Raw genomic sequence first — 21,916 nt, 5'->3', positions numbered from 1 at the left:
GAAGCACTCCCTGACTTCCAGAGTCCATTGATTCACCCTCTTCTGACCTCTTCGGGCGCAGAGAGGAAGGGGCTGAGCCCTGGCTTCTCCAGGCAATCCCCTAGCCCCACAGAGGGAGGCACCAACCTCAGTACTTGCACCCCACTCAGGCACGTGGGAGGGAGCCAGGGGAGGCAGGCACTAGGCCTCCGAGCAGCCCGTGGCAGCATTCAAGGCAATGACATTGGGGGGCCCAACACACAAGGCCCCACAGTCTGGAACCTCATCTCCCCAGTAAGGGGAACTCATTGATTCACGTGTCCCAGGTGCACGGAGCCCTTTCACATCTCTGTTCCGTGATGTGGCTCGCTCTTCTGGAGCACACTCCGTGCACTCACGTAGCCCTTGCAACAGTACCGGATGCTCCTATTATTGGCCAACACCGTAGCTCAGAGGCACGGCCTCTTCATTCACTCCCTGGGCCCCACGACAGGCCGAGCGCTGTGCCGGGTGCGTGTTCTCGCGGAGCTGGCTCGCCAGTACAGGGTCAGTACACCTCACCCCGCAAGGCAGTGTGCAGAGACTGCGACTGTCGTGTGCACAACACGTGGGTCCAAGAACAAGCGGGCATGTGAGGGCCCTGGCCGAGCTCCATCCCATCATCTTTCAAATCTTCCTGACCACCTGGGATGCTGCTCACTTACATGGCACCTTTGTGCAAAGTAGAAAAAGGTACTTCCTCTGGGTGGACAAACGAGCAGAAAGTAGCCCCTCTGGGAAGTCGCAGCCTCGTGGGTGAACCGCCTGGTGAGCCCATGGTGCCCCCAACCCCCTCTACCAAGCATCTTTGCATTGTGCACTCCTTCCCCTAAACAGAGCAGAGCCCCCGGGGGCGGCTCTGTGGCGATGTGTAACTGGTTCTCCCCAAGCCAGCAGAGCACAACCCAGGGGCCCTGTGAGTCTCGTCGCAGGGTGAAAGTTCCCAGCCCCCGACCAGCAGGTGCCTCAGCCCGTGCTGCCGCCTCACAGAGAGCTTCCTCCATAAAGCATCGGGGTCTTTAGTGTTCTTCAGTCGCTGAAAGAAGCAGGATGCTGTCAGCTGCCGTAAAAATGTGACCTTTGAAAATTTACAAGAGCTCGGGGTTTAAAAGCTGCTGCGTTAATGATGCATCCTATTAGCATCTCATTAGAGGGAAGCAGAGAGAAGCCTGCCCAGCCCTGTGATGGGCAGACAGGGCCACTCCACAGCACCAGGCAGGAGGAGGGCTCTCCTCATCTGCCTCTCTCTGCCCAGTGTCATCATATCAGGGAGCAGAAGCATGGCCAGGAACACTGGCAAAAGGCCAGATGTCTGGGTGGCTTCGCTGATAACCCAGATGATGCAGTGGGAGGGGGCTCCCTCAGCCCTGCCTTCCTCCCCTGGCCTGAGCTGTTCTCCTGGGGGGGCAGGGGGAGTTCTGTGGCATTCTTGTGCTGGCAACCCCCTGGCAAGAAGGGGAACTTGGGCAGCCTGCTCAGGGTGGGAGAGACCTGGAAAGCCTTTAGTGGAGTCACGGACCTTTGGGGACTCTGGACCAAGGGAGAAAGTCTTAACAGGAGCTGAGTTCAGAGCTGGAGCCATGGACCTGCACACGATGCCCCAGAAGCCTCCAGAATTTGGGGACTATGTGTTTACTTTGGGCCTGGAGCCCCTTGCAGGAGGAAGGGCTCTGGCCTGGCCAAGCTGACTCACATCCCCGGCTACAACATTCCTCCCTGACCTGGGCGCCCAGGCGCCTGGCAAAGTGCACAAGCGTGTCCAGTTTTTTTCTGGAGGGAGTAGAGAAAGGAATGTTCATTTCATTGTTTTAAAGAAGTAAATAGAAATTTCTGAGCTGTGACTTGCTCATAGCTTCAGAAGTTGCTTGGGCCGATTAGAATGAGTGGCCTTATTTATCTTTCTTGAAGGAAAAAGAGAGACCCTGTTTTCCTTCTCACAGCAGAACGGCTTTCTTGTACATAAGAATTTGCTTGTACTATTCATGACAGACACAGCAGGCCTGTTGGGGCCTCACCAAGTTATCTGCCCCAACCCGGCCACTCGGGGCGCCCCCCTGCACCCGGCTTCCTTCTGGAGGCTAACGGGGTGCAGTTTGCACAGCTGAGGGCTGTGCTCCCCAGGCAGCAGCCACCTGAGGGCAGGGCTGAGCCTCAGTCATCATGTCCCCTGGGGCCTGGGGCTGGGCCTGGCAGGAAGCAGGGGCTGAGTCTCAGTCATCTCGTCCCCAGGGCCTTGGGCGAGCACTGAGCAGCGGCCCAGTGCTTGTTTACTGAACACACCAACTAACCAGCAAATGCACAAGTGAACGACCTGGCAGGAGTGTCTTAGAGCCAAGGGACTAAGCCCTTGAAAAAGTGTGCGGTTTTTCAAGTCCAGGACCCCACCCCCAATTTTAGGGCAGAAACAGGAACTCCTGAAGTTTTAGAGTTCAGAATCTGGTTACCCACTCTGGAGGAGGAGACCCCCACCCCGTCTCCTGGTGGCAATGTCTTGATGTAAGGGCCCCGGACCAGAACCTCCAAGTTTCCAGAGCCCTTCCCTACCCTGTCAAAGCACCAGGTTGGGGGCACGGATTCTGATTCAGCAGGGAAGAAATGGCAAGGGTGGGAGGACCCTGAAAACCACACCTACCTCTGGCCTGAGAAGCCTCCGGGAACCACATCCCCTGCCCACCTGCCAGGGTGCAGCAGAGAGGGGCTGCAGCGCCCCCTACTGGCAGGTCGGGTCTCTGCATTGTCAGTGAAGGAGGGTGCCCCAGGAGGCTGGAGTGTCACCACTCAAACTTCACCCCTACCCAGGGCCCTGAATAGGACAAGGCACAGGCTCCTTCCCTTTCGGATGCCGCCGGTTACGGGAAGCCACCTCTGCACCTCTGAGCCCCCTAGCACCCAGGGGAACCTGGGAATGCAGAGGAGGCTTGCAGACAGGGCACACTGGAAAGCTGTTTAGAGAAGCCACACTTCTGTTCCATGAGTTCCTGATGGAACTTCCCCCCTCCCTTCCCCCCCTCCACCCCCACCCCCGCCATCACAGTCAACCCCAACCAAGCTCCCATCTGTCCCACAGACAGAAATGGGGCAGGGGCCTCTGAGAAGGAATCTTGTCCATTGAATTGTTCTTTCCTCAGGAGATTCACTCTTTCCCTTTGTTTCCTGCTCTGTTCACAGAAGCAAAGCTTCTGAAATGCAGGCCAGAGATAAAGTGCAGCCTAATGCAATTAGCTGAGTGCAGCCTACAGGTCCTAATGGGATACGGCTCCTCCCAGCCCCAAGCAGGTGCTGTTTGTCATAGGCATTGTGCATCAAAGACCCAATAAGTGCTGTCAGCCATGGCCATCCCCTCCATCCGCCCGTGCCGGCTGTTCCAGCTGCTCAGAGAGGCCCAGTGAGGGCGATGCTCCTTCCCCACCCCCCCCCCCACCCCCCACCGCTGGGACACTGGGTCAGCTTCTGTGAGAAGTCACGAAGACCACGGCCTTCCCCAAAGAGAAGCCCACAGATGCCCCTTGTGGCCTCTTGGAGCTTCTGTGACTGTCCCTGGTGCACAGCTATCTCTGCCCCCCACCCCACCACATCCTTCACCCCAAACCTGGTTGGGCTCTGGCTGCACTCCTGGGAACTGCAGAAATTTCCAGAAACCACCTCTGCTGAGACTCACACCCCCACACACACCCCAGTTATCCCAGTCCCAGGCTTTCCAACTTGCTTTTGGATTTCTTCCCCTCCTCCCCCTCCTGCACCCCCTTCCCCTCCTCCACCTCACCCTCCTGCTCCTCCCTCTCCTCCTCCCCTCCTGCTCCTCCTTCCCCTCCTCCTCCTTCTCTTCCTTCTCCCACTCCTCCCCTCCTGCTCCTTCTTCTCCTCCTCCTCCTCTCCCCTCCCCCTTCCCCTCCCCCTACTCCCCCTCCCCCTTTCCTCCATCTCCTCCCCCTTTTGCTCTTCCTCTTCCTCCTCCTCCTCCTCTTTCTCTTCCCTCTTCTCCTCCTCCTCCTTCTTCTCCTTCTTCTTGTCCTCCTTCCCCTCCTACCCCTCCTCCCTGTCACCCTCCCCCTCTTCCCCTCTCCCTTCTCCCCCTCCTCCTCCTTCTCCTCCTCCTCCTTCTCCTTCCCCTCCCCTCCCCCTTCTCCTCCCCCTCTCCTCCACCTTCTTGCCCTCTTCCCCCCCTCCTCCCCTTCCCTCTTCTCCCTTTTCCTCCAACTTCCCCCCTCCCTCCTCCTCCTGCTCTTGCTCCTCCTCCTTCTCCTTCTTCTTTTCTGGCTTATTACAAAGGCCATGGCCCTGGTAGAAAATTTGGCAAATACAGAAAGGTATAGACAAGAGAATAGAAGTTACCCATGTTCCTGTCACCAAGAATAACACCTCTGCTAACATTTTGTTTTTTTCTCTCCTGCACATATTGCTTTACATATGAGCTTATATTTGTGTCACTTTATGTCCTGCTTTTCTCATTTAACATGATAGTGTAAGCATTTTGCCATCTCATTATGCATTTTAGTAAACATGATTTTTAATGACTATATAATATTCCATCAAGGCAGTAGCTCAGAGACCAGTGCAGTGCTAATGTTTGTCTTCAGCCTGGGGTTCATTTTCTCATTAATCTAAATATCTAAATTAGAGAATGAGATCCTGAAACGGAGAGCCTGTCTCCTTCTCACAACAAAGAGGGTCCCAGGGAAGATGCTCCCTGCTCCGAGCTGTCCTCCCATGAGCCTCAGTCCCCACCCCACCCCCCATGCCTCCTCCATGGACTGGCATATTGGGGGGCCCAGTGGCTGATATGGGGCCCAATGGTGGTGCTTTGGAAAGCCGTCCTCTCACATGTCAGAAGGCCAGACACGTGGTGGCACTGAGCCTAGACTGAGGACACAGCTGGTATTCAGCACATGCCCATAAATGTTGCAGTTTATTAACAATCCAACGGCCTGGGGGACTTCACATCTCACAGCACAGAACACTTTCCTTTATGATAGTTCATGTGGACTGGGTGGTCATAGAGGGTGTCAGCTGGTGGGGGCGGGAGGGGGGCACTGGATTGGGTGTTCCTGGGGGCGGGAGTTTACCCAAAGTGCCCGCATCTCCCAGGTGGCCCTGGGTGTGGCCTTGTGGCTCAGGCAGCAGGAGTAGTGCTCAGGAGATGGGCCCCCAGGGCAGCAGCCCACGCCAGGCCATGCTCATCCCCCTGCTCTGCTTCTCCCCAGGCTCCCGGCATCTCCAAAGCGGATAGTCAGTCCCAGGGACTCACGACCAGCATCCGGTGGGGGCAGACGCCCATCAATCAGTCCACGCCCTGGGACACTGATGAGCCGCCCTCCAAACAGATGAGGGAGAGCGACAATCCAGGTGTGTACTTGGACGGCAGCCAGAGACTCCCACGTGGAGGCTGGGAGCGGGGTTTGGAGGCTTCCTGGATGTTGTGACTCCTCAGCAGGCCCTGGCCCATGGGCCTGCGGCAGCCCACACCTGCATGGGGGTCGGGACGCTGTACAGCCTGGGCAGTAGCTGCGTCTCTGCCGCTTTCTCTGCTACTCGAGAAAGCTTTGGGGAGGCTGAGGAAGTAAGACTGACATCCCAGGAGCGACTTTGAATCTGCTTTGTGTTATTTTGAATAGTCATTCCCAAACCTCAGGACTCTGATTCGCCCACTTCTCCAGTCACACCTTCCAGGGAGGCTTTGCCTTGCCAACGGTTACGTGAGAAGTGGGATGCTCCACCCCCCTGGGGCTGGGGGCTCCCCACCTCCTACGTCCCCCCAAGCCTTCTTTGGTCAGCCCTGACTATGACAAAAGCCTTCCCTGTTATCTCCCATCGGTCCCAGACCTCCCCTTAGGATACACAGGACACATCCGTGTTCACCCCACAGCCCTACAGATATCTGACACCCACCCATCCCCCCTCCAAGTCTTCTGCGGGATAAACACCCTTGGCCCTTCAGCCACACTCCAGAGCCCGTGGCGGCCAGTTCCTTTGCCCTCCAGAGAACGACCTCTCCCTCTGCCTCCATCGGTGCCAGAGCCCCACGCAAAGAACCCACACGTGCTATGACCTGCACCCCTTCATTCAGCCCCTCCACTTTGACCACTGCAGTCTTAGATCACCTCTGATTTGCTGCTAGCCACAGACATGCGCTGTCACCAGTCAGACCCCAAGACTGTCGAGGCAGTAACCCTGACCCCTGTCCATCTTCTCTCAGTCTACCTTAGGCAGAGGGGTGTGGGGACTCAAGGGCAAGTCCCTGTCAGTATCTTCCCATATGACTCTTGATTCCAGCTTTTATTGCTGACCTGTGCCTAACCTTCCCAGTATGCCACCTGCAGAGTTGGTGCTGATATCTTCCCTATCATCATCCAAATCATTGGTAAAAGTGATGAGCAGGACTCGGTCCACATCACTAGAGACCTCCTTCCAGTCCCCAGCATCCTCTGAGCCAATCACCCGCTCATAAGTCACTCACCACCATGGCCCACCATCTCATACCTTCACCAGAGTTATCAGAGAAGTCACGAGCTGTGTTCCGAAGCTCTGGTGCCTTGTTCCAGGCTCCGTGGCTAATCCTGGAGAGAAGGGACCTTAGGATGGGTGGGTGTCAGATATCTGTAGGGCTGTAAGGACCTTGTCCTTAAGACAGCAGCCTAGCTCACAGTGATACCGTCTTCAGGCTTGGGGACAATCCCCCTTAGCAGCCTGTTCTAGAATCTTGCTGGCACTGCTTCACCAACATTTTCCAGCTTCTAGTTTTCTGTCAGAGAGCTCCCAGCTCCCCTTCTAGCCTCTGGAACTAGGGGTCCTGAGTGGCTCCCTGTCCCCCACTCTCTTCCTCAGACTCCCTGCCCCCAGTCTACACTGCCACTCCAGTGGCATCATGAAAACCAAGGTGGCATTTGGGTGATGGAGACCTAACCCCACACTCATTCGGTCAGAGGTGACCCAGACTGCCCTCCCTTGTCACAGTATCTTCTGGCTTCACTCACAAGCCCACTTGGGTCACCTCAATGTCTGCGCAGCTCAGGGGAACCTGGCCCTGCTCTGCCTGACCTGGGCACAGCTGGTGTCAAATCTTGTGTCAAGTCTCAGGACGTGTGTCTGGACCCCCTTGTTCAGTCAAAATATCTTTAAGGGCCAAAATGCATTTCTGTTGTTTCCCCCAGGGTTGGCCATGCAGAGGCTGCTTAGGAGAAAGCCTGGTCCCCCAGCAAGGCAGTGGAAAACAGCCGCTGCCAGCCTTCCCCTACTGCCCCCACCTCCTGCTCCCCCTTCCTGCACCACAGGGCTCTTGCACAGCTCCAGGCTCTGGTGTTCTCGCCTTGCACAGGAAACACCTACTATCTTCACAATCTAGCTTTCTCCCCACCTCCTCCAGACAGCTATTCTCCAGAAAGGAAGGAAAAACACCAACATTTATGGAACATTTAACACATACCAGCCACTCTGCTAGTTTTTTTTCCCCCAAATACATTTCCCTCATTCAATTTTTCCCAGGAGACCTCTGAGGTAGGTGTTGCTGGTTCCATTTGACAGATGGGAAGAATGAGGCTCAGAGAAGAAAAGCAACTTGCCCAGGGCTCCTGGCTAATGAATGGCAGAGCCAAGATTTGAACCGAGAATTCTTTGAAGGACTCTGCTTTTTTCTCTCTGTGTTTTTGCCTCTGTGTAGATTTTGCTCCCCCTCTGAGCCTCCACGACCATCTGCTCATGTACCCCAACGCTACCGTAATCACAGATTTTTCATCTGGGGGGTCCTGGATGCAGGTGTCTTGTCCACCTCGGTGACCTTACCACCCAGCCCAGGGCCTGGGACAGTCGGTGTTTATTGAGTGAATGTGTATCCGGCAGATGACCTCTCTTCTGTCTCCCTTGCAGGCACAGGGCCATGGGTGACCACGGTGGCCGCCGGGAACCAGCCTGCCCTGATCGCACACTCCTATGGAGTGGCCCAGCCTCCTACCTTCAGCCCGGCTGTGAACGTCCAGGCCCCAGTCATTGGGGTGACCCCCTCACTGCCTCCCCACGTGGGGCCCCAGCTCCCGCTGATGCCAGGCCACTACTCGCTCCCACAGCCACCCTCTCAGCCACTGAGTAGCGTGGTGGTCAACATGCCGGCCCAGGCCCTGTACGCCAGCCCACAGCCCCTGGCCATGTCCACACTGCCTGGCGTGGGGCAGGTGGCCCGTCCGGGACCCACTGCCGTGGGCAACGGCCACATGGCAGGGCCCCTGCTGCCTCCACCAGCACCAGCCCAGCCGTCTGCCACCCTCCCCAGCGGTGCCCCTGCCACCAATGGGCCCCCCACGACTGACTCGGCCCATGGGCTGCAGATGCTGCGGACAATTGGCGTGGGGAAGTATGAGTTCACCGACCCTGGGCACCCCAAAGGTAAGTCCCGCTGCTCACATGCTCCCGTGTGCCCACACCTGTGCCTCCCTGAGTGGTCACCACGACACAGCGCAGACAGGAGTGTGTTCCTGGCATCCTGAGCTCTCCAGCAGCTCCCTCACTGGCCTCACCCAACCCAGAAGCAGTAGTGGGGCCTCCCCTTGCCCAAGACAGTCCGGCCTCAGACAGAGGAGGCAGAGGGGAAAGTGGAGGAGGGAAGGACAAGCTAGGCGAGGACATGTGGGCGGGCAAGGAGAGGGAGGGAGGGGAGAGCCTGCCAAGTCCAGGGTCCTTCTGCCTCTAGCCCAAGCCTTAGGCCATTCTCACCTTTCACCCCAAAGCCAGGCCAAGTGTGGAATGAGCAGGAATCATCTGCTCCTCTTAGGGTTCCATGGAATAGTCTTTTGTGGGGCATTTTCCACCCATGAGAACAGTCAGGATGTGAACTGTGTCCTTCCCTAGAAAGGCGCCCTGTGCTGTGCCATTGGATGAGAGCAGCTCCCCAGATGTTAGGTGAAAGGAATGTCTCCCCAAGAGACACTCACAGACCATCCTGAGCCACTTCGATTATTTTGTTTCAAGGACTCAAGGGTGGCTCTGTGAGGGTCCGGGAAAGAGCACCTCCTGTTTTCAAGGCAGATCTTTGAGAACAGAGCCTGCAGATGAGCCCCCAGCCATAGGGTTACAACAAAGAGCATCGCTCCTGACGTCTGACCGAGGGATCTATCTATCCAGCCGGAATGCGGAAGGGGGCAGGAGGACCGGGACCACAGAGGTTAGGCTGGTGGGGTGCATCTGCCCCAGACTTGCTCACTATCCCTTAGAGCTCCAGATAGCCAGGCCCCTCTCTTGCTGAGTGGGGAGGGGAGGCAGCCAGGCCTGGACCCAGTTGCAGGCAAGAGGGCATATGGTGGGCAGTCTCCCTGCTGGGGCACACAGGCCTCTTAGAAAGGGGACAGTAGATGGTTCTAGGAAGTGTGGACCTTTGGGCACAACCTCTCATTCTCCTTGCTAACAGCTCCTGGAGGTAGCCTGGCAGGGGTCCCTGCCTCTTCGCAGAGAACGACTCCCACTAGCCCTTCTTTCCTGCCTGCTCTCATGCATCTCTCTCTTTATCCTTTTGAGCAATTTTCAGACCTCGTCAAGCATCCCAACAACAAAGCCGTGTCTAGATCTCCATTGGGTTTAATTCCCAATCTGATTGCGCCCCAACTGCCTTTGTTTTGGAAATCAGCACTAGTTTTAAATGACAAAATTATAGAAAATTACATCTAAATTCTGGTAAACCCTTGCTTTGTTTAAGATCTTTAAAAAAAAAAATTGACTAAATTGATTTTTTGTTTGAATTGTTTTGGTTAAGCTCTCTCTCCCTTTAAAAAGAAAAAAAAAAACTTACTCCCAGTTTGTATGCTTCCAGCTCTAATACATTGAGAACTGGGTATCCTGGCTGCTCCTGCCAAAGCCTGAGGCACTGGGTGGGCTTCCCTCCCCCAACCACGGGGGCATTGCCGCCACCCCCAGAGGCCTCCTAGGGCTGATGAAAGGTCTTGGCAATTTGCCAAGTTTCAGACATACATCCAGGAAAAGGACTTATTCTGGGCTGAAAGGTAACTGGCCCCGTTGGGTCTGAAGTCCACGGTTTGGGGCTCAGCACAGAACTGAGATCCGCCTCCCCAAAGTTGCCAGGCACAGGTGCATCCATCATCAGGCACCTGAACCCATAAGATCAGGAAGTTACAGGTGGTAGAGACAGGCCCCCGCTGGCCCCTGTGCACACTGGGCCAGCTGGCCATTTGCAGAACCACACCTGTAACATCTTTTTGGGGCCAGAGGGCATGAAGCATCCTCTGTGGTGAACCCAAGCCCACAGACAGGAAGGAAGAAGAGAGACGGCCCCCAATGGGGTTCACTCTGCCAGCCCCTCTAGGGCGGATTCAGTGCTAGGTGAGAGCCAGGCATGGGGTAATCCTAGAAGGTGTCCACAGCCCTGCCTTCCGGTAGACCAGTGAGACCCGCCTCGCCCACCCTGGCTCCAGCCGACAACAACCGGTGACCCATCTGTCACGCTGATTTCCATAGTTCACCAGTGAGAAGGTGGTTTCCCCAGAAATTACATTCAACTCACTTCTCTATTTACGGCCCTCATCAGCTGACTTATCCCCTTATATCTGTGGCGAAGAAAGACAATGAAGCATGAACGTACAAATGTCTCCAAACTCAAGCCTGGGTGGGTTGTTGGGTTTTTTTTGTTTGTTTTTTTTAAGTAATTTCTCTTTTCATTTCTAATCTTAAAAGCCTTTATTGCTACAGCTACAATTTGTCTGTCAGATCTAATGTCAAACTGCATATTTTTTAAAATAAGAAACCAGAATTTTGAAACCAAATCTTTGAAACTTGCCATGTGAGAATCATATTCCTGACAAGACCATGTGGGTTTGGATTTGGGTCACTTTTAATTTTGCCCCTAGGGATTTTACATCTCCAAAACTCAATTGATTTCACACTCCTAAATGACAGACAGCTGGCTCCAAGTGGGAACCAGGAGGCACTGCATGATGACATCAACACTAGTCAGAGCTCCACTTAAGAAAAAAAAAAAAAAGAACTTTTCTCCTGTTCTCTGTTTGAAAGCTTGCCCGGCATTATAATAAGATTCACCATGGAGCTCCTTGAGATCTAGCTCATTAAAGTCCCGCGATTTTCCTCTATTGTTTGACATGACAACCTGGCCTCTCACGGGGTTGAGTAATTATGGAGAGATCCCCTCCATGAGGAACAGGTCTCGCCAGCCAGAGGGATGGGCCACCGGTATTTTTAGACTTCATTAGTGCCCTGATTTAAAATTTCACATTTTGTTTCTTATAATTATCTTCCAATCGACTGAGCTGAAATTTCTGTTGGGGCTATGTTAGTCTGCCTTCCCAAAAAGGGCGTTGGGACTTTAATTTAAAACTTAACCAATTGAAAAATAAAGGTGGTGCAGAAATGCTTTTTGATTTGCAATAGGTCAAGCGATTGTCTCTCATCTGTGACTAGAGAAGCCAGCTTGCATGCAGTTCGCGTTAATGAGTGTTATTTAAATGCATTGAGCACATATAGATTTTCTTAGGAAACTTATAAGATAAATCTTTCCTTCTCTAAGAACAATTTGGGGGTGGGAACAATCCATAGGATTTCATTCTTTAAAAAAAAAAAAGATTATGTATTGAAAACTAATTAAAATAGATTTCATGTGTGCAAAGTGATAAGGGAGGAAAAAAGAATTAGTTCCATTTGAATTCTGTTATAAAATACCTGAGGCCTTGTCTGGTTGGATTGGAAACCATGAACCAATCCAAAGGCAGAGCTGGTGGCCGATGCCAGGCCTTGTGAGATGAGCGAAGTCTGATGTCACTGCACGTGAGCCCAGCTGTGTCAGAGCACAGGTGCAATCTATTGGTGTCATTTTTTTCCATCCCCTATCTTTTTCCACAAAGGGTTCTTGGTGGCTAACAGGGTAGCCAGAGACCTTTTAAAGCCCCAGACTAGCGGTGAGCTGAGCTGCAGAAAGGTGATTATATTTCTTACCTGCATGTCCAAGGAGAGAGAAGCAAGGTTGCACCTGTTCTTACCTGCTTCTGAACCAAAAAACAAAATCCAGGTTGACCTGAAATGGTGAGGCTTGTCTCGTCTGACCTTCGATTTTGTAGGCCTAGGGTGAGGGGCCACGAGGGTTCCCAAGGCCAGGCAGCTATGTTGTGGGGTGTGCACAGCCCCTTCCTGTGGTTTCACACCTCTTCCCTTCTCATCCTTGCCCCTGAGCCCACACTCTGTGGAGCTCTGTCTCTATGCTGCCTTCTGCTTGGACAGCAGCCACCCTGTCTCCATGAGTGGCAAAGACAGGATCTGGTAAAGATACTTTGAGGCATAGTGTACAGCTGTGTGACGGGGACAAGTCTCCTAACCTCTCTGAGCCTCCTTTTCCTCATCTTTAAAATGGGATGGGAGTACCATCTTCACCAGATATAGAGGAAGATTGAATGAGATCGTGGACATGAACATACATCGTACTTTGCCCTCTTAACTCTGAAAACCATCGTTCCTGTCAACACTGAGCCTGGGTCTAGAGAGAAGCTAGTGAAGGGCTGGGAATCAGAGCCCCCCCCCCAGCACGGAGGAGATGGGAGAAACCCAAGCTTGTTCATCCGGTTGGCAGCCCCTGGTGGAGCAGCTCCGTGGGACCACGGTGTCCCCATTCCTGAAAGGGAGTGGATGCGTCACCTTCCTGGCAGGAGGATTCTGGCCTGCTCTCCCCAGTGTAGAGCCCAGCACAGACCCTACCCTCTGACATGCCAGGGCACACTGCTCAGTACACATTCTAGAAGCAGCTGGGAATTCATGATAAAGCTGTTTGCCCACGCATGGTTAGCACAGAGGCACAAAATGTCCAAACTGAAATCATCTTCCCACAGGCCTGCTCTTCCTGTGCCTCCGTCTCAGAAATGACATCATGAGTCCATCCAGGAGTTCAAAGTCAAAGCCCATGGTTGTCCTTGACCTGCCCTTAACCCCCTTATGCACCGAGTCTAAAAACACCTTTGATTCTGCCGCCTCTGCATCTATCATCTCTCTATCCCCACCACCACTCCCCTTTCAGGCCACCATCACCTCTGGTTGCACTGGCGGCCTCCCGGCCCCAAGTGCATCCCCTCCCAGCCAGGTCCAAGGTCCAGCCAGCGTGGCCTTTGCAAAACGCAAGTCCGGTCCTGTCACTCCCCGCCAAATGCCTCCAACAGCCCCTGCTCCTTTCAGGACAGTGCCCGACCCTTCACTTGGTGCCTCAGTGTCCAGCCCCTCGCCGCCTCTACCTTCATCTCTGCCGTTCCGCTCACAGGCTGCCCCGAAGTCACTCTAAGCCCAGGGTTGTCTCCCTTCCAGCTGTGCTCTGGGCTTGGCCGCGTGCCTGCAACAGTTACCCTGCTCCTGCATCATTCTGCCAGCTAGACTGCCAGGCACTGGGGTGGGGGCCGCAAGAATCCCTCCCATTCCCGTTCCACCCCCAGTATCCCAGCCGGTGCCTGGTGCCGAGAGACGCTTGAGAAGGGTTAGATGAAAGAAGGCACAGAGCACTGGGCTGCAAGTCAGCACTGAGGTTCTGACTTCTCACCAGCTGCCTCCTCCCTCTGTGTGGTGAGTGCAGGTTGGTTACCCCAGCACACAGGAAAGTGCCGCTGTGAGAGTTCATTCTGCAACCGGTCACTGCCCCCATACCTGTCCCACACTGCTGGGAACGTAAGACCATCTATTTCAAAGTTCCTCCTGTGCCCCAGCACCTCCACCCAGATGCTTGCCCCAGAGCAAATGCGATCTGAAACTCTGCCTCAGCTTCCTCATCTATAAAAGGGGATAAAAGCCCTTGTGAATAGCGTCTAGCATGTCGTAATCAATGTGAAAGTCTTTGCTACTATTATCTTCACTACTGGTGCCAGGACCACTCTTCAGTGCTGTGGCCTTTTAGGCACCCAGGGTAACGTGAGAAAGCCAAAGACCAGGTTGCCTTGGGAGTCTTGGGAGATTGCGTCAACACCGTGATGTCTGAAGCACCTAGTTCCTAGGGGTCCACTTTGGACAGAAGAAACTGCCTTCCCGCGATGTAACATTTCACAGCCCTCCACATTGCCATAACAACCAGAACGACCGGCTGTTGCTGACACCTTCCCCCTAATTCCAGGAGCTGTCTGTCTTCTGAGGGCTTCTCCTGTCTGCCCTCAGGGGATCTCAGCATCCTGCGAGACTCAGCTTGATATCAGGGTGCCAGACTCCCAGCATGGGTCCTCCTCCAGGGCCAGATCAGTAGGTGGGACAAACAGAATTATGTCACTCCCGCAGACCAACCAAGGAGGGATGCAAGGGAGGGAGTGGGTTATGAGCACGTGGCTAGCAGCGTGGAGGGTGGCCAGGAGCCCGGGTTCTGCACCAGACTGCTCGGGTAGAATTCCAATTCCACTACCACTAACCCACAGTGAAACTGTGCTAGAACACTGGTGTCTCTGAGCCTCAGTTTCCTTATCGGTAACATGGAGATAATCATAGTGCCATCTTCACAGACGTGTTTTAAGGACTTAATAATGTATGCAAAGTCTTAACACAGTGCCTGGTGCATAGTAAACCCACATTTATGCTAGCTGTTGTTATTACCAGCACTACTGTAAAGAATCCTGGAGGAGAAACATTGTCTGGCACACCTTTAGCTCAGGCCCGCCATTGTTTCTAAAGCAAGGTTGCTCAAAATAATCCCCCAGATCTGATTGACATGACCCTCAACCCAATTTTTCCCCTTTCTAGGCTGCCCCCCACCCCAACACACACACCCTCACTCAAAACTTATGTGTCTCAGAGCCTGTGGAATTTGACACTTTGTCTACACGAGGTCTTTCCTCCTCGCTTGGGCAGTACCTGCCCCAGCCCTGCCTCAGAAAGCCCTCCTCCCCTTCACAGGGCTCTATCCTCCTGAGGTTTGTTAATCATTAATTGGAGGGTTGTCCAGGGCTTAACTGTTGTGTTAACGGATCATTTGATGATGAGTGAACCAGGCAAGCGGAAAGATGCAGCAAAGGCCGCTAGACCACCCAGAAGCCATGTCATTCTTGGAGCAGGAGGTGACCCCAGGACCCCAGCCTCTGTACAATCCTCTCAGAGACGCTCTGCTCAACAGGACACAGTTAGAGCAAGGTGCATGGGGGCCCCCTCCTCACTGAGCTGAGTACACAGAGCTGGAAATAGCATATGGACTTTCAGCCCCAAATCTCTGCTGAGCATCTTTGAGATCGGAAATCCTGCCCTGGCCCTAACTGTTGACAGGCAGGGACAGCAGAGTCAAGACACCATGGGAATTAGAGGGCTCTTCAGATTAGAGCAAAGGGAGGGAACATTTCCTTTCCAGGGGCTTCAGGAAATGGCAGTGACCCACAGTAGGAAACCAGCTACCCCAGTCTCAAGCCCACGCAGATACCAGCAGGGATGACCACTATGTTCTAGATCACTGACATGAAGAAGCCCCTGAAGGGCTTGAGTCATGTCACCTCCTTCCCTGCTGCACCACCAAGCATTTATTGAGCAAGTAATGTGTATAGTATTAGTCACCAACTGTGCGAGACCCACACTTAGCTTCTCCCACTCAAAAGATAATATGGAATGTGCTAGCTCCATGCCCCATATCGATCTCTGGTCCTACTGAACATGAGGCCCTGTGGGGATGCCTACCGTGTTTCATCCAGACACTGTGGCAGGTGCTGGGAGGGATGGCGGTCTCCCCGGAGAAGGCTGCATCCCCGCTTGCGGAGTCCAGGGGGAGCCAGCAGTAAAAACCATAGGGGCTGGAAAAGAGAGGTCAGTGTAGACTGGGCCTTCAAAGGCAGTCAGAATGATGGAGGGGAGGAGACAGAAGGGAAGCAGTTCTACAGAGGCCACATCTTAGGGAAGAATGTTTAAGTGCCAGTGACACAGAATTATGATTTCTCAAGAAATCGTATGATTTCTGTCATAGAGCAACACACACACACAGACACTTCTAATCAAATGGTTCATCGGGCCTGTCCTGATTTGATACAGGTTCAGCTAGTGATTTAAACTTAAGGACCCAAGTCTAGTCCCTGACCCCTTGGTCCCCAAAGTTTAGGAAGCCTGGACTTTCCTCCAGCTTCTCTGCTTTACTTACCCAGTTAGTGATGGCTGGATAAGGATCCCTGATCTTGGGCAAGAGTCCATTTTGTCAGCCATTTGGGTCTTGCAAGTTCAACTCATTCTGGTGAAGGTCAAGTCATTCTGGTCTTAGAAGGCCACTTTGGCCTTGTAAAGTGAAGACCCCCTTGGCCTTCAGGGGCTGTGATCCAAGTAGGAAACCCTTGAGGGCCATTAACACCTGACTGGGAAATCATGGTGTGCCTCGAGGTCCAGAAATTCTTTGTAAACCTTTCTCTCTCCTATCAAGACAGGTTAGGTGGCAAGTTTCCTGTTGCCTAATCACTGTGCAAACATCTAATATGTGCTGTCTTTGCTAGGAAAGGCATGTCCTGTCAGGCTGATCCTTAACATTTTTCAGTTTTTTAGGTTGGGAATGAGTTTTCAAAGGAGGAGTGCTTGGCAAAGCTATGGCACACCTGCCGCCTGTCCCCACGTGATGGGGAGGGCATAGCACCCCAAACCATACACACAAAACATGGCGGAACACTGGCTTTGGTTGAAATTACCTTACATTCAAGAGCACGCTTACTATCCTAGAAACATAAAAGGTCAAAATAACAGAAGCATGTGAGGAACAGAAAACATTGTGTACATTGCTTAAAGAAAAATAATGGCCAGAAGTTTGCTATCTGTTGAAATGGTTGCCATTGCCTATTTTCATAGTGTAACTCTCTTTCTTTAAAATAATGTGTCTTAAAGGGAAGCCCAAGTGTTCATCAGTACATCACCAAGAAAATGCCCTGTTTTACTTTCTAGCTCTCCCAGGAGCCTTTTGGATGACCTAGCACAGCGTCGTGAACTTTCTGGTTTTGCCCACTGGCCTCTCACTGCCTTTTCCTCCTCTCTTCCAACTGACTTCTCAATGTTGCCATTGCTCTGTGTCTCAGACCCGCATCTACACACATCCCAGGCAAACACACATCTGTTTTTCACCACTTCCTGTGGGACCAACGTCATGGGCTATATATTAGTGTGTCAGGGCTTCCATAAGAGAACGCCACACACTGGACAACTTAAACAACAGACATCTGTTTCCTCACGGTTCTGGAGGCTGGAAGTCCAAGATCAGGCTGCCAGCAAGGTGGGTTTCTGGTGTGGCATCTCTCCTTGGCTTATAGATGGCCATCTTCTTGCTGTGACATGGCCTTTCCCTGGACAAGCACTCCTGGTGTCTCTTCCTTGTCTTATATGGATTAGAGTCATATTGGATTAGAGTCCCACCCTCATGACCTCATTTAACTTCTTAGAGGCCCTATCTCCAAATACAGTCTCTTTGGGAGTAGGGCTTCGAAATACGAATGGTGAGGGGTGGGGGGCACAATTCAGTCCATAACAGGGTACATGTCAGTCTGGTTGGCAAATGGAGTTAGAGTTTGTCCTTGTCATCTTCTTTCTGGACACTGTCTCCTCCCCAGTCAAACCACACTCCCAGAGCCATTGCCTACATGGTACCACTTATGACTTGCCCCCCACCCCCATATGTACGTGGGTGTCTGGTCCCTACTCTTCCTCGCATTCATGCCTGGTGGAGCTGCTGGCACCAGCACTGTGCTCCTGTGGGATGTACCGCTCTGATCACAGCAGCCTGGCAACGTGTGCCCCATGGGCGTGACCCAGAGCAGCTTGGCCCAATGGGTCCTGTCTCCATGTGGCTTTTGGTTTGCAGGGACAGAGGTTTCCAGGTAAAGAACTCCTAGCACCAGATGAAGTAATTACACAGGACACTTGAGTGGGGATGGTTTCACAGGGGATTTTTCTAGAGACAGTTTCCTGGGGCAGTGTGAAATCTTAGTGACACCTCTGAACCTCAGTTCCCTACCTGCAAAATGGGGGAGGTCCTAAATAACCTTTAAGGCACTATCCCACTCTCATATTCATGGTAGTGGTATGAAGGGGTGTGAGGAGGTGGAGGGGGGGATGAGTTATTGTTCAGGAGTAAATTCTCACCAACAGAGAAGGTGAGGAGTTGCTCGGGAGAGCACAGCTGGGGAGTGGGAGCGGCAATCAGTGCCAGCAGATGCAGCCTTGTCTTTCGGAAGGACGTGGAGTGGATGTTTTATATTCATTGTACATTCACTCTGCATTTATGTAACCCTTGCAGCTGCCCTAGGAGGTGGATTCACAGAGGGAAAACCAAGGCTCAGATAAGACGCTTGCCCAGATGTAAGTGGCAGAGGGGGAACGGGGGTCAGGATGAAAACCTCCTGCCTGTGACACCCATTCCCCTCTCACTACACCACACCTTCTAGCTTCCCTAGCTTGTCACTTAGCATGTCTGGGCTAAAGATGGGTCACGGTGGCTGTCTTACATCTCCTAGGATCACGTGTCTGATATTTCTCAACATAAATTGGTGACTCTTGGCTTCTTTCCTCATCTCTAAAAGTACCGTGTGACAGACGGACTTAATGAGTGAGTGAGTGGACTTAATTCCTCAAGTAAACCCGTGAGGGACTTTAGACCCTCGGAAGGGACTTCAGACAGGGCTTCGGCCACCACGGATGCCACTGGAGCTTGGGATCGGGCAGCCCCGGACATTCTTTGCTGCCGCAGCATCTCCCACACCTTATACAAAGTATTGCCAATGCAATAAAGTTAATGGAGCCAGCCATCCTATGAAGGAGCCAATTCCGTGCAAAAATGATAGATCTTTGAAGTTAATGAGGTCTATTAGTTGAGCTTATGCCCTTTTAAATGAACACAATTCTTGAAATCACCAAACAGCAGCACGGCCACTTCAAAGTAGTTAACTGATGCCTGGTACCCCTGTCACCGATGCCCGAGGAGCCACCAGGGCAGAGCCCTGGGAACTGGCTTCTGACATCTAGACAGCCTTCAGCTCCTTAGGAGCTCAACAGATGTCATGCCTGGCCAACCATTCTTGTCCTTTGCAAAGTCCCCAGATCAGCCTAGTACAGCCATGGGGACTGGACAACCCCGTAGTGCTCAAGGGAGAAAGTGATAAAATGCAACCACAAATCTCGAATAGTATTCACCCCAGCCCGCAGCTTTCGACCCAGCCTCAGGATTAGCTCGAAGAGGTGCACACGAACACAGCTCGGCCGTCAGCCCTTCACAGGTGGCCCCTGCACGGGTGGAAGTGCGGCTGGGTGGTCCCTGGGCTTGGGGAAGGTGAGCAGACACGGTTTCTAGGAAGCCTAGACCTGGAACTGGCTGAGCAGAAACACAAGTCTGCAGTCAGCCTGACTGAGACTGAACAGGGACCTTCTCGCCATGGCCCCTGGGCCCCCTGAATATGCTCCACCGATGCTCTGCCCAATTTCAGTCTCCTCCCCAGTTAACACTGCTCACAGTTGCTGAAGAACACAAAGTGGTATTTGTTGTGCCCACAGAACATCTGCTGAAGGCAAAACTTGTGTTCATAGCTCTTCACTTCAAAAGACTTGCCGTGTTATAAAAAGAAAGGGACCATCTGTCCCTCTTCTGGACCCCGGCACCTCTTGGAAAAGATTTCTGTGCAAGAAGGCAGTGAGAAGTCAGCGCTGACTTCAGGGAACTATTCTGAGGCCGGAAAAGAATGGTGCCTCCCTGCCGAGGGGAAGTTGAGGTGGCAGATGGGAGCCGGCTCTGTGGAGGCCACGAGATGGCAGAGGCTGGCGGGAAAGAAATGGCTGTGGGACTGGGGAGATGCTCCAGTTGTGCAAAGAACCAACCAGAGGAAGAGGGAAGTGAGGGCGGGTGAAGGGGAAAGACCAAGAGGCACTGGGGCCCCCAGTAGAAGGGGCGGACAATGGCATTGCCAGTTTAGACGTATCTGTCTCACAAAGACATTTGCGTTCCTCTGCCCAGCTAGACTGGCCTCTCTTAGCCAAAAAGCCCTTTAAGACAGTTGTGCGTGGAGACTGCCTCAGGCACAATGGTGCCCTTCCAGTGGCTGATAATTGAGGTGTTCTTCCAGAGCGTGTGGAGGTCCGGTGTGAGGCCCCTCTCAGCACCAAGACAGAAAAGTCACCTGAGCAGCCAGGAGAAGCTGAATGGGCATCGAGGTGGAGCCCAAGTGAGCCCAGGTGGGACCCTCAGTGGAGAGGCATTCCCCTGGCCTCCTGGCCACACTCTCCCAGGCTGGGCCCCCCCTCGCTGCAACTCGCCAGCAGGCTCTTCCTTCCTTGGCCTCCATGCTGGCTGCTCCAGTTCTGTGGTTCTGAAACAGTCTTGATCCTTCCGTCTTCCGGATCCTTCCACACACATCCTGGAAAATGTTGGGTTTCTACCAGAATCCAAGCAGATTCCAGACAGCCTTAGTTGGAGAAACTCTAAGCTTGAAACTTATTTTGTTTCAGATCAAAACGTGCTTCTCTTCCGAGCTTCTGTCCTGGGGTGGACATGGGGCGGGGGGAGGTGCTGGAGGTTCTGAAGTGGGGTGCTCTGAGGACACCCCCCTTGCTCCCATTCCCTGCGTGTCTCTGGTGGGAGGGAATGAATTGAGAGATTTGCCTCTGTCCCAGGGAGGGTTTGCAAGTTTTCATCCACAGTCTTAAACGTACGGAATTGCCCCCACTTGACTGCATGCATTGAGATTCTGAGGACGGAGGCAGTTCCTGGAGTAGCATAGTCAAGGCTCCCAGAATCCTAAAAGGTCACACTCCTTTTATTCTTGCTTCTTTTCACTTCTCTTCTGTTCCTATTGATTTCTTTGGGCCCATAAGAAAACACAGTAGGCAAAGCCTGCTACTTCCATTGAAATAAAATATTCTGCAGTCAAACCACACACCATAAAGAAATAATTGCAGTCTGTATATATTGCTAATGGACATCTCTCAGCAATTCCCTGTCTCATAAGCTTTAAACACAGACATTAGTATAAATATGCAGAAACCCCCATTCGGGCAAATTACTCTGCATTTCTGAACAGAAGGAAGATTAACCATGTGCTGATATCTTTGAAGGAGCTCAGCAGAGCAGGAAAAATTCACTAGTCCTCTCTGGGAGGGAGCTCAGGACTCCATGAGGCCTAGAGGACTGAGCTAGAGGCCCGGCTGGCATCTTCTCCTCCCCTAGGCCTGGGACTCCCCTGGAGCACGAAGGACTTGGCCTTGGTAGGAGGGGACTGGCCCCCACTCTGGCCAGATCAGCCTCATCTGAGCTGGTTGGCCAGTTGGGTGTCCTGCTTCCAGAACCTTCCAAGCTCCCAAGGCTCTGATAGGCACAGGAACAGAGAAGTTGAAGCATCCCCCTTTCCCTCCCTCCTTCTCCCTCCCTCCCCCTCCTCCCCCCACCACCTCTCATCTGCCTGACAAAAGCCCTCAGGGATCATCAGGCCTCTGAAGTAAATGACCATGAGAAGCCCTGGGGAGAAGTAGCATCACCATCTGAACTAGACCTTACAATCTCCCTTTCTTTGGCCCCCCTTGTCTCAGTCCTCCTCCCCTAACCTGCTTCCCCTCATTGAGGGTCCCACACTCCCCACCAAGACCCACACAGGAGTAAGAGTCTCTATCTCCTGGACCCAACAGCCTGTGCCACTAGGGCATAACCCCAGCCGGAGCTTCAAAGGTCTTAATTAGGAAAGCCCCTTCCTTTCAGGAATCAGCCCTGACCCCCTGTCATCAGGGTGGGGAAGATGCCCCAGTCAGCACAGTTTGCTGAGCCCAGTGGGGGTGGGGGGGTGACAGGGTCTGGCCTTCACTGCCTGCTGACCGGACAGGAGGCAGCAGTCAGGGGAGGGCTCTGCACAAACCTCATAAGAGTCCCCTCCATGTGCTCAGCACAGGCCACCATGTCCCCTTTATAGACAGAGCTCCAGGCTTGGTTTTCCTGGGGCTGGAGAGGCCAGGCGAGCAGGGG

At 53.2% G+C, this 21,916-nt stretch overlaps 1 protein-coding gene across 3 annotated transcripts in view; it reads left to right on the top strand.

Moving 5' to 3' along the window:
• Window positions 1-21,916, top strand: part of KLHL29 (kelch like family member 29) — a 311,078-nt gene that overhangs the window by 243,469 nt on the left and 45,693 nt on the right. For all 3 annotated transcript variants that reach the window (XM_019450776.2, XM_019450763.2, XM_019450767.2), the window contains exons 4-5: window positions 5,220-5,361; window positions 7,879-8,391. In XM_019450776.2, the coding sequence (XP_019306321.1) occupies window positions 5,220-5,361; window positions 7,879-8,391 (655 nt within the window). The remainder of the gene's footprint in view (window positions 1-5,219; window positions 5,362-7,878; window positions 8,392-21,916) is intronic.

This window comes from Panthera pardus, unplaced genomic scaffold (assembly GCF_024362965.1).
Source record: "Panthera pardus isolate Hobbes unplaced genomic scaffold, ASM2436296v1 HiC_scaffold_26, whole genome shotgun sequence".
Taxonomy (NCBI): domain Eukaryota; kingdom Metazoa; phylum Chordata; class Mammalia; order Carnivora; family Felidae; genus Panthera; species Panthera pardus.
This window is presented reverse-complemented; position numbering and strand designations above follow the sequence as displayed.